The sequence below is a fragment of the Nipponia nippon genome, unplaced genomic scaffold (assembly GCF_047370975.1).
Source record: "Nipponia nippon isolate SJK-2023a ecotype South Korea unplaced genomic scaffold, ASM4737097v1 scaffold_5, whole genome shotgun sequence".
Lineage (NCBI taxonomy): Eukaryota > Metazoa > Chordata > Aves > Pelecaniformes > Threskiornithidae > Nipponia > Nipponia nippon.
Window position 1 is genome coordinate 13522682 of NW_028262369.1, and position 12103 is coordinate 13534784.

A 12103-nucleotide genomic window follows, 5' to 3' on the forward strand; every position below is an offset into this window, starting at 1 on the left:
GCCGGCCGTGGGCAGGGGCCAGGCAGGACGGGGCCAAGGGGCGGGCAGGACGCGGGCAGGGGACCGGCGGGCAAGACGCCGGGGGACGGGGCGGGGGCGGGCAGGCTGCGGGCAGGGCCGGGCGCGCGCTGCCCACGCCCCGCGTGGGGGCGGCCCCGGGCACGTCCCTCCCCGGGCGGGGCGGGGGCGGTTTAAAGGCGGCGGCGCGGCAGGGGCTGGTGGCGGGGCGGGCGGAGTGCGGCCGGCGGTGCGGCGAGGAGCGGCAGCGCGGCGGGAGGATGCTGAAGAGCTGCGGGAGGAAACTGCTCCTGTCCCTCGTGGGCTCCATGTTCACCTGCCTGCTGGTGCTCATGGTGGAGCCGCCGGGGAGGCCGGGGCTGGCCCGGGGGGAGGCCGGCGGGGCGCAGCGGGCGCTGCAGAGCCTGGGGGCGGCGGCCCCTCCGGCGGCGCAGGGTCCACCGGGTCTCCGCAGCTTCGCCGACTACTTCGGGCGGCTGAGCCGAGCCCGGCGGGAGCTGCCGGCCGCCCCGCCGAGCCCCCCGCGGCCGCCGGCCGAGGACATCTCACCCCGCGATGTCTTCATCGCCGTCAAGACCACCAAGAAGTTTCACAAGGCGCGGCTGGAGCTGCTGCTCGATACCTGGATCTCCCGCAACCGTGACATGGTAAGGGAATGGGGATGGGGACGGTCCCTGCCGCCGGCCGGGATGGAGCGGCACGGGCTGGGCTGCAGTCCGCGGGTGTCAGCTGCGGCCCTGGCCCCTCGCTGTGCGGGGCCCATGGGGTGCTGTGGCCTGGCAAATGCCACCTCTCCTTTCTGCTCCCCCCATATCGCTGAATAAAGGGTATTTTGAGGCTGTTCGGGCTGTCTGGTGCTAGCTGTGGTTTTGGGAGGGTGAAATGCAGTGTTGCAGGGTGAGTTTGGGATGGGTGAGTGTTGGAGGGAGCCTGACCTGGGCTCCTTGCACTCAGCAGCCCTCCAAAATGCTGCTCTGGGGTCCTTCCTGCTGAGCGGCTCCCATTGCAGAGCTTGCCCTGAGTTGCTTTCCAGTGGGGAAACTGAGGCACGGGGTAGGGATGCAACCCAATCCACTGGTGCTTGGTGTGGGATCAGGTCCCTGCAGGTGCTCTCCTGGGCTGTAGGGCCCAGCTGCGGGTGAGGTTTGGCAGGGCCCTGCGAGCTGGCTGCAGCTGGGTTGCCCAGGGACACCCAGTTTAGCAGCCCAGGGCTGGGAGAGCATTGGGATGTGCTCGGGCTTTCGGTCCCCTTGCCGGGAACTGGACAGGACTGGAGTGGCTGGGGGCTCTTGCAGGTCGGCTCTGGCTTGGCTGCACCAGGGCAGTTGCAGTTAGTCTGATTCCTGACCTTACTGATGTCCTGCCCAGAGCTCTGGCAGTCCCTTACTCTGTCCTTCAAGTACTGAAGCAAAATTGAAAAGAAAAAAAGCTGTTTCCTTAGGAAATGAGCCTTGCCATCTGCTCTTAAGACACTTTCTATCCTTAGACAACTTCCCAAGTAAGTTATGCCTGGTCCTAACCTTTCCATCCTACTGTCTTCACGTGTTTCCTTCTGGCGCAGAATTGTGTTTCTCGCTTGCAAGCTGTTCTTTTGGAAATCGGGAGTGGCGGGGGGGGGGCATTGACCTGCCCTTGCCTTCTTCACCCAAGTTTGCCGGACCCGGTGGGGTCTTGGCTCCTGCAACTTATCCCAAGCATTATCTTACTTTTTTCCCTCCCTGTGAATCTTGTCCCTTTTTTTTGCTTAGGCCCCCTGGGCTTGGCAGTGGCTCTGCTGTCTCTCCCTGGTACACTTATTTAATGGAAACCTCTTTTATGCTCTGCTGTCACTGCAAGGGGGTGGTGAGTGGTGGTGGGGGGAAACGCTCTTTGAGCACCTACAGATGATCCTGGGAATGGCTGCTCTTTTTTCTCCCCCCCCTCCCTCTTGTGAGCTCCGGCTTTCTTCTAGGTTTTTTTTTGTTGTGCTTCGTTTGTCCGTTTGGATTCCCAGAGACCCGAGGCTCGGCTCTCACGCTGTCCCCCTGGGCAAGCTAACAAAGCCCCTTTTCTCCTGGCGCAGAGAAAAGGCTTCGCAGCCTCTTGTGTGGCACTTTCCATGGGAACGGGGGAGCCGGAGCTGGCGGTGTCCAGGTCAGGTTGCCTAGAGATGAGGGCCATGAAGCCAGGGGGGCCGCAGCCCTGCGAGGTGCCCGCCTGACAAGCCAAGCCGCTGAGTGACGGCTCTTGTACAGCACTTGAGGACAAGGAGCTGCCGAGAGAGCTGGAGGCGGCGCAAGCTCCTGCAGAGCAAAATGAGGGCTGGGGGGGACACATGGAAGCAAAGGGGACAAACCCACGCCGCTGGTAGCGATTGGCTCCAGTCTTCCCACACTGACCTGGCTGCTGGCTTTGGGAAGCTTTGGGGCAGCCTGGGTTCCCCCAAACTTGGCGTCAAGTTGGGACTTTTTGCCTGCTGAGTGCAGGATTGGTGCCATGGGGCTCCTCTCCATTGCTTCCCTGTCCTGGGGGGCTGTGAGGTTCCTGCATCCCCTCCTTGCCTGGCCCTGGGTTTCTGCCCCGGCAGGTTGGTGTGGTGACAGCAGGGTGCTGCCTCTGCTCAAATGTCTGTCTTGGTCTGAATCAGGCCCATCTCTGCTCATCCTGTCCCTCTCTAGCTCTTCTTTTGCTAACGGTGCTCAGGCATGTGTGCCACCTTGCCGATGCAGGGAAGTTCCTGCCAAAGGGCTGAGAATCCCGCAGGCCTGATGCCATGTCAAATCCCAGCCTCCCTCTTGGCTGTTCATTAGCCAGGCTAGCCTCCTCTCTGGGGAGGAGGGATGCAGGCACTGGCAAGAAGGGGTTAAATCCAGCAGGTAACTCCAGGCTGGACCCTGGCAGATAGGGGAATAGCTATTGTGTCCTTCCTTGGCTGCTCTTTGTTCTGCCCACAATAGTCCCTGTTTCCTGCCCTCTGTCCCCTCCAAGACCCTGAAATGAGCACCCCCTTCTCCTTCCTCCTTCTCTCTGGGTGTGGAGGGCAGATCCCTATTCCCTTCTAAATCTGTTCCCCGGCTTGCACAATCCAGGCCAGACAAGCTGCTGTTGGAGGAGAGTTATGGGTTTTCCCCTCCTTGCTTTGGGGAGAGTTTCCAGCTGTCTCAGTATCCTTAGGATGCTGGAGTGCAGTCCAGGGAAAGAAAAGAGAGGAGGGAGGAAAATGGCCATTAGGCAGAAATCCTGGACAGGAGGGAGTCCAAACCCACTGTTTTCCTGCTGAGTCGGGTGATTTGCAGTGGCAGAGTTGCATAAGAAACATCCCCTGTCCCCGGGGCACCCCGAAGGCAGCCGGGCGGCTCGGCACACGCTGTGGTGCCCACGAGGCCCTAGGCTGGGCTGCCGTCCCGCCAGCGTGGGATCCGCTGGCTTCCTCCAGCTCAACGCAGTAATTGCAGGCTTTGAAAAATTCCTTCTCTCAGGGCAGAGGGAATGGGTTTGCCTTCCGGAGAGCACGCTCCTCCGATGGCGCCTCCCAGATTTCTCTAGCACCTTGGCCAGGGTCCCCATCCTTGGGGTGGGTGGCCGCGGCAGAGAGTGCTGGCATGTGTGTCCCACTTGGGCTCCCACCAGGGCGGCTGGGACCAGGGGGCTGCTCATTCCAAACCAGCTCCATGAGGCAGCCGGCTCCCCCCATCCCTGGGCTGTGTGCCAGGGCCTGCTGAGCACTGATGAACTCGGCTCATGTGTGAGGGTGCCTCCCTGCTGCCCCCCCGGGCAGCCTGTGTGGGTTTTGGGGGTGGGGGGCCCTTAATTGCCTGCTCCAACGATGCCTCTGTCCTTGTCCATAAAAGCCCCGGAGCCGGTGAGCGGCGCGCGCGGAGCGCCAGGCAGGAGGGTGGGGGACCCTTGCTGCACAATGAGCTCATTGTTTGCGAGGAGGTTATTAAAAAATTATAGCATTTAAAATTACAGTGGAGGATTCTTCTTCTTGCCGAAAGGAGCGGGGGAGGAAGGGCCTGCGGCCTTGCAAGCCCCTTTCCCGCCTCTGCGGGTCCCAGCCCCAGGACCCTTGTGCCAGCACAGACCCCTCCAGTCCTCGGGAAAGCCACCGCCAGGCAGGAGTGGGGACGCTGCCATCGCAGGGACACCGCCATCACGCTGCTCCCGATCTGTTGAAGTGGGGTGGGGATTTTCCCTCTGAACCCCCACAGGCTGGAGGGAAAACATCTGCTGCGGGGAACACAAAGCTGGGCAGGGGCCTGCTCTGGCAACACCCTTGCCTCTCCCTGGAGCCCCTTGCCCAGCTGGAGGCTGAGCCCGCCCCCCAGCACCTCTTTGCTGCCTCCTTCCCCCCACACCCAAGTGGGGTGGCTGCTTCCCCCTTGCCCTTGGGGTGAAAGGGGGTGCAGCACCCCCCCCACAGGTGCTGTGTAGGTGGGTGCCGGGGTGCTCCATCCTCTCCCAGCACAGGGAAGTGATACATGGCGCAGGGGCAGGATTTGTGCACTGCAGAGTCACGGGGGTTCCTGCCTGGCCGAGGTTCCCCTTTTTGGTGGATGTGCTGTCGGGGAAGGTGGGGACGGCCATGGGCGCGGGGTCTGCTGAGCATGTGTCACTGGGAAATCATCTGGACCGCTCGGCCAGGCAGCGCAGAGGGGCGCAGGGTGACCCCGGGGTGGCCTCAGCTGGTGGGACGTCTTGCGCAGCACCCAGCCATGAGCGACCCACAAGCTCGGTCGTTGGAGGGGGAAATGAGTCACTGCAAAAGGAGAAATGAAGGGGTGGGGAAAAAAAGAAATGGACTCTCCCCAAAGGCGAGGAGGAGGCAGGGGGCTGCCGGTGGCTGCCTGGCTCCTTGCAGGCAGCTGTGGGGGGGCTGACCCCATCCCCGCCGTAGGGACCCCGGGAGCCTCTCGGTCCCTGTACACAGAGGCCACACATTGTGCGGGGCTGTACGGAGCGGTGGCAGCTATTGTTCAGGAGGGATTTGGCATCCTGTGTTTCTTGAAGCTGCAGTTTTGAGAACAATGAGGTTTCCTGCAGGGGCTGGGGGGGCCAGCGGGCCCTTCCTCTCCTGCACCCTGCAGGAAAAGTTACTGTGGGGGGGGGCCCAAGGGGTCCTGGCACCCCTCGGTGCCATGGCTGGCATAGGGGCCAAGTGGGGGAGAGGTGGAGGGGAGTGAGTGTAAGGGCTTCGGGTGCTTTCTGCCTGGGAGAGGGGTAGGAGCCTGGCCCTGCTACTTTTGGGTCTGGAGAGGGTGGCTTGGTAGGTGACAGCTCAGTTACTGTGTCCCATCCTACTTACCCCGCTGCAAACTGGGTTCTGCCCTGATGCCCAGTGCCCTGCATCAGGAATGCTGAAGGCTGATCCGTGGTTTTTCCTTGTCACACCAACCTTTTTCTTGTCCCCAACCTTTCCTGCCCTGTCCCCTCCCAGACTCAGCTGGCACTTCTGCTCCTCTCCCCTGCAGCCCCGGGGCGAGGGGGCTGAACAGAAAGGGCACAGCCCCCCACCCCTCAAGAAATGAAGACAAATTAATTAAAAAATAGAGGCTTTCATTTTTTTAGTTTTAATTGTATATTGAGGTGGGGCTGGGAGGGAGGTGGGGAGCCTGCGAGGCCCCAGTAGCCCCTGCGACGTGACTTGCAGGGCTGTGTGCCCCTGTCATGCTACCCAAAGTGCCACCTGGTCCACCTGCACCAGGACAATTAGGGGGATGTAGGTGGGGAGAGGCCAGAGGGAAGATGCCTCATTAGGATGAAGCCTTTCGGTGCGGGTGAATAATAAACAATTGTCCCTGTGGTCTATTTATAGCAGCTGAGCTGGAGGATTAGTTGTGGGGTTATTTTTGGAGCAGCTGAAGGCACAGTTGCTGGATGGCGTTTCTGAGCTAGTCAAGCAAACATTTTCTGTCTCGCCTGTGTGGAGGCTGTGTGTCCCCCGCCTCCCCCTTCCCCCTCTGGCGGGGCTGGAGCCTGGGGGGTGTACCGGGGCAACACGTGTCTCAGGTGGATGAGAAAGGGCTTGTGATGGGGTCATCTTGAGCATCCTTGGATGGTCTCTCCCTGCCCTGGGTCAGCCCATACCCCCAGCAGCTGCCTGACCCCTCCCTGAGCCCCTGGGAGAAATGGGGACCACCAACAAGATGCTGGCTGGGACCCCACATGGTTGGGGGTGATGTCCTTCTCTGCCAGGCACAGCACTGACCCTGTCCCACCGCAGCAGTGACACATGTCCCAGGGCCACGATGATCATGGGCATCCTTGGCCCTGCAGCTACTGGGCTAAGGTCCCTGTCCCCCAGCTGTCCCCTCCTCATCAGAGGGTCCCCCATCCCCTAACCCTTTGCTCACAGCCTTCCTGACCCATGGGGGGCTGACCTCTGTCCCTCCCCAAAAGCAGGGCTGTGCGGCGGGCTGTGCATTTGTGAGAACTTGCCTTCCTACCTCCTCCATCTTTCTTTTTTTTTTTTCTTTTTCTTTTCTCCTTTTCAAGGCCCAGAGGTCACTTGTAGCCCCATCTCCAGGAACGCGTCCTCCTCCCCTCCCATTCAGCCTTCTTGCAGATCTGGGCTCTCCCCACCAGCTTTCCCACTTGGGACCTGTGCAAACACCGGCCGGCCGGGTTAACCAGCGCAGCTGTATGCTAATGACCGCTGCTGCCCACTTAACTCTCCTCTGCTGAGTAAAGTCAACCCAGCTATTGTACCCACCTCCTCAAACAAACCACAAAACCCCAGCGCGTTCCCGGGGCTGGCTGGCTGCGGGGTGTCACCCAATTTCCACCTCACTTGTAATTCATCATCCCCAGCACTCGGTCTCCATCGTTCCCCCTCTGCCGCCTCCTGCCTTCTCCCCCTCATCCCTTTTGTCTTTCTTCCTTTGCCCTTTTGTGCACGTCTGGTTTTTAATAGCGCTTGGCAGCTGGTTGTGGTTTCTCTCCTCCAGCTTTGTTTGCTGCCCACTGATTGATGGTGATGCCTTTCCTACCCCCTGCTCTCTCCTCCTGCTTCTCGCCCTTCCCCAAATCCCAGGCCAACAGCAGGCCCTACCAGTCCTCTTTCCCGGGCGACATATGCCAGGAATTACCTGTGTAAATAGAGGAGTGCAGCTGGGCAGGCAGCTTAGGTGCCCCGGGGGGAGGTAGGTTGCTGCCTGGCACCACAGGGACCACGCTGGGGTGGGCAGCGAGGGACTGTTCCTTCCTCTGGGCTGGCGAGAGGCACCCACTGGCACCGGCTCAGCCACCCTGGGCAGGGACGGGGAGCGGAGAGAAGCCGTGGGGGTGTTGTGCAAGTGGCTGGGGACCGCCACATGCTGTTGACACAGGTGGGGACATGGTTGGCAGCCGGTGCTGCGGGCAAACACACCTGCGTGGGCAGGGAGAGCCGCCGGGCGGCTGCTTTGGCATCCCCGGCCGCACATGCTGGCCGCGCCAGCTAAAGTCTGAAGTCTCCGCTCAGATCGAGCTGCGCTCTGCACCCACTCCTCCTAACCTGCTCCTCTCTGCGCACCCTCCTCATGCTGGGGATGGCCCTCGTGTCACCCAAAATCCTTCTGCCTGCTACTGCCCCGTGGAAAAGGCAAGAGGATGGGGATGCTCAGCACGGGTGCTGGAGGGGGCTGGGGTTTTCACCCCGGTGAGGCACGGTGTTGCATGCCATGTCCTGCCAGAACAGCTTGGCACCCTTCTTGGTCTGCGCCTGAGCGTTTCATGGGTTTGCCTGGCTTTCTGGTGCTGCTTTGGGTTTTAGCAAGGAGGAAGAAGTGATCACCAGCGCCCCGGTGGGACCAATCCCCAGTGCTGCCCGGCTATGCCGGGTAGTGACTAGAGCTGTGTGGCCTCGAGTCCTCCCTCCTCACAGGTGCCTCATCTTCTCTTTCAGACCTTCATCTTCACAGATGGGGAGGATGAGGAGCTGAAGAAGCAAGCACGTGAGTCTGTGGCCCTTGTCCCCTTGCATGAGTGACCTGGCCAGGTTCCCTGAGGACCCTCCACCTGGGGAGCATGGCTGGTGTGGAGCCTGCCCCGGGAACTCCAAAAAAAATGGTCAAAAAGCCACCGGTTAGACAGTAATCTCAGGAACCCTCGCCACAGGGACCTGGGTTGAGAACGAGGCAATTTGCTTCACTGATGGTGCCTAAAGCACCCTCTGCCCAGGAGCCCCACCTGGGGATGGGTTTCCTTCCCAGTCAGCCCAGCCCATCTCCTGCACGATGCTGCTGGGGAGCACGCTAATGGGGTGGGGGGCCTTTGTGCCAGTTTGTCTCTGGGGCGAGCTGGGATTGAGGGGCAACGCGCCAGGGTTTCATGGGAGCATTTCCCTGGCAGCCGCTCCACGGGGCCAGGGTCAGCTCTGTCTATTCTCCCCATGCAAATGACTCCTTTTCAGGCTGGGAAGTGATTGCCTTTGAGCTGGGCAAGCAAATAGCAGGTGGCGCCTGCAGGAAAAGGCAGTGGGAGTAGGGCAGGATTTTGGATACCCCCTCACTCCTGGGGTGGCTGGTGCATGGCCCTGGGATGGGCAAGGTGATGTAGGGTGGCATCATGCATAGCGCATCGGATACAGCTCAACCCCAGTGCATCTGCATCCCTTGCTCATCCCTTCTCTTGTCTCACATGGACCCAAAAGCCATTCCCCAAAAATTCATTCTTTGCCCAAGGCGATGTGGCACGGAGGCCACCGAGCATCAGGGAGGTCTGTGGGGTTTCCATCCCCCTGGTGCCCCTGAAATGTGTGTGGTGAAGCATCGCTGTTCAAGCAAGCAGGGAGGTGCAGCGTACCCCAGCACCAGGCTTTGACTCCCATCTCTTCCCACAGGAAACGTCATCAACACCAACTGCTCGGCCGCCCACAGCCGCCAGGCCCTGTCCTGCAAGATGGCCGTGGAGTACGACAAGTTCATCGAGTCCGGCAGAAAGTAAGAAGTGCCCAGGGCTGCCGTGGGGGGCGGCGGGGCTGCAAGGGCGGGGGGACGGTGTAGGCAGAGGCCGTTCGCATTTTTGGGGCCATATCTCAGCATGGGGTCTGGGGAGCTGCCCCGGCCTGGCGTGACACTGCTGCCACTGCAGGTGGTTCTGCCACGTGGACGATGACAACTATGTGAACGTGCGGACACTGGTGAAGCTGCTCTCCAGCTACCCCCACACGCAGGACATCTACATCGGGAAGCCCAGCCTGGATCGGCCCATCCAGGCTACGGAGAGGATCAGCGAGAACAAGATGGTGAGGAGGGGGTGAGACGTTGGGGCTGGCTTAATTTGTGCTGGGGTTTGCTCCCCAGTCGGTGGGAGGAGGTCTCACTGCCATTGCTTCCCCTCTCTCACAGCACCCTGTGCATTTCTGGTTTGCCACGGGCGGAGCAGGGTTTTGTATCAGCCGGGGACTGGCACTGAAGATGAGCCCGTGGGCCAGGTAAGAGCATTGGCGTTGCTCTCCCATGGGGACTTGTCATGGTCCCAGCGGGCCACAGAGAGGCGACATCTTTGGGGCTGGACGTTGGGCTGTGTCCTACCACCTTGCTGTCTTTGCCTTGCTGGGAGTTTCTGCAGGGGGCTTGGAAACAAGCTGGGAAGGACCTCAGTTCCCCCAAGTCTAATTGACTTTTAATTAGAGCTAGAGCTGGGCACCCAGTGGCCAAGCCCAGACCCCATGGGGTGCCCACATCCCCCCAGGCTTTGCTCCTCTGCAGCTCCTCTCTGTCTCCCCGCAGTGGGGGCCACTTCATGAGCACAGCAGAGAAGATCCGCCTGCCCGATGACTGCACCATCGGCTACATCATCGAGTCTGTGCTGGGGGTGAAGCTCATCCGGAGCAACCTCTTCCACTCGCACCTGGAGAACCTCCACCAGGTGCCCAAGACGGAGATCCACAAACAGGTATCGCTGTCCTGATGCCCTGGGCTGGATGGAGGGGTTGGGGTGGATGGTACCATCATCTGGTTTCATGTTGTCACCTAAAAACTGGGCATCACAGCTAAGATATTGATTGACATGCTTCCAAAATGTCAGCGGAAGGGGAAAGCCCTGTCAGCCCATCTCTGTGGGGTGATGCAGAGCGTGACCAGAGGCTGCGGGAAAAGGGGTGAATCTTGCAGCCCCCCCCCCCCCCCAAATGCCCCTGCTTGATCCTTGTGGCCATGTCGGCTGCTTGACCCCCCTGCGTTTCCTCCCCCCAGGTGACACTAAGTTACGGCATGTTCGAAAACAAGCGCAACTCCATCCACATGAAGGGAGCCTTCTCTGTCGAGGAGGACCCATCCAGGTGAGATGGGGGGACTCTGTCCCCCCTGAGCTGGGGTGCTGCAGGGCCACTGCTGCCCCATGCTCAACATCGCTCCTCTCCTCCGCAGGTTTCGCTCTGTGCACTGCCTGCTGTACCCTGACACGCCGTGGTGCCCCGCCAACGTGGTTTACTAGGATACGCGTGTCCCCTCTAACCTCGTCCCGAACTTCCCCGGTATCCGACGGGTGTGCGGGACCTGCATGCGGGTGTGTCAGTCTGGTCTTGCCGCGAGGCGGACGGACGGACGTCGTTGCTGTGGTATTGCACAGTGTGTGTGTACTGAAGGCTGCTGTGCGGCCCCTTTTCCCCTGCCCTGCCTGCCCGGCTGCCTGTGCCCGCTGCCCGCTCCGTCTGGGACGGCGAGGAGGGACGGGTCCTGAGCACTTAACCCTTGGGCACCCCCGTGGCGCTGGCGGGCCCCACGCCATGCGTGGGGGTCGACCACGGGCGCTGTGCGGCTCTGCCTTCCCCAGGCTTGCTTGTCCTTTTTTTTTTTTTTTTTCTTTTTTCTTTTTTCTTTTTTTCCGTTTCAAATGTTAAGTTTTTTGGTGTGTGCCTCCCCCACTCTGCTCCTATAACCCCTCACCCGCCTCATCCTCTCTCCCAGCCCCAAAATCTCAGCAGCGAAGCTCCAGCTCCCGATTCAGATGAAGGGTCACTGGCAAGTTTTGCTCCCCGGCTCGGTGGGCAGGCAGGGGAAGCCTCCTGACCACGGCGACCGCTGCTCCAGGGTGCTGCAAAGCTGCTGGGTGCTCGACAGCCACACTGGAGGGAGACGGTGGGGTGGGCTCTGAGCCGGCGTTGGCATTAGCTCTGTTTCCTGGAGCTCCCCCCATCTGGCTGAACTGTTGCCGGCAGCATTGATCTATGCACTATTTATAGACTAATGTAAAGACTTTCTATAAATACGGGGGGCGGGAGGAGGGCTTTTCTGGAGCTGCCGGCGCGGCGTGGGCGCTGTGTTTGTACAGGGTCTCCCTTCAGTGCTGCCTCCCTACCTGCTTGCGGGCTGGCCACAGGCAGCGGGTGCAGGCAGGCTGAGCGTGGGCAGCCCCGCAGCTTTGCAAAGCAGCACTTCAAGGTCCAGCTGGGGGCTGTGTGGGTGTCCCCACCCCTGCCGTGGGGCTGGAGCATCCTCCAGCCCTGGTCTGGCTGCGAGTGCTGCTTGCGGTGGCTGGAGCATCCGAAAGGCACCCAGCCAGCCGGGCACCTGCCGCAGGCAGGCAGTGTTTCCCAGCCTGGCTGTTGCTCCCTCCCTGCCGGGCAGCCAGCAAGGGATTTAGCTGGGGAGGGAGAGGGACCCTGCATCCCCCCATAGCCCCCCTGCCTGCCACTGCCAGCCCTGCACCCCTGGGGCGAGCGGGCTGAGCCGGAGCTGAACATTTCCAACCCAAAGCTGAGTGAAAATAGCCCATAATGGGTGCGTTGTAAATATGTTATTGCGCCAGTATTTTTTTTACTGTGCCTTTTTTTTAAAAAAAAAAAAAAAAACAAACACGTTGAGAAATATGTAGATTTTAAAATGCTTTTTATACATTTTCTGTGGATCGGAAAAAAACCCCCAACCTTCTGATAATCTGTTTAAGAAAGAAAAAAAAATTTGCGATGTCTTGTAACTATCACTTACCTTAATTTATATGTTCCAGTATCTGGAACGTCACTGTGCTTTTTGTAACTAGGATGTGTTTAAAGCAATAGATGTGGGATGGGGAACCAGCACGGACAGGGTGTTCTCAGGGACTTGAACCCGATCGCTGCCACGGGGTTCCCGTGGGAGCCGTCACCAATAAAGCAGCTTTTTTGCTGACCACAGCCACCTGG

At 60.2% G+C, this 12103-nt stretch overlaps 1 protein-coding gene across 1 annotated transcript; it reads left to right on the top strand.

Moving 5' to 3' along the window:
* Positions 1-234: 234 nt before the first annotated feature.
* LFNG (LFNG O-fucosylpeptide 3-beta-N-acetylglucosaminyltransferase) lies at positions 235-12103 on the top strand. The gene is made up of 8 exons (XM_009467788.2): positions 235-665; positions 7883-7931; positions 8819-8918; positions 9070-9223; positions 9327-9412; positions 9711-9876; positions 10176-10261; positions 10350-12103. The coding sequence occupies exons 1-8, from the start codon at positions 279-281 to the stop codon at positions 10414-10416; spliced, it is 1095 nt and encodes a 364-aa protein (XP_009466063.2). The 5' UTR covers positions 235-278; the 3' UTR covers positions 10417-12103.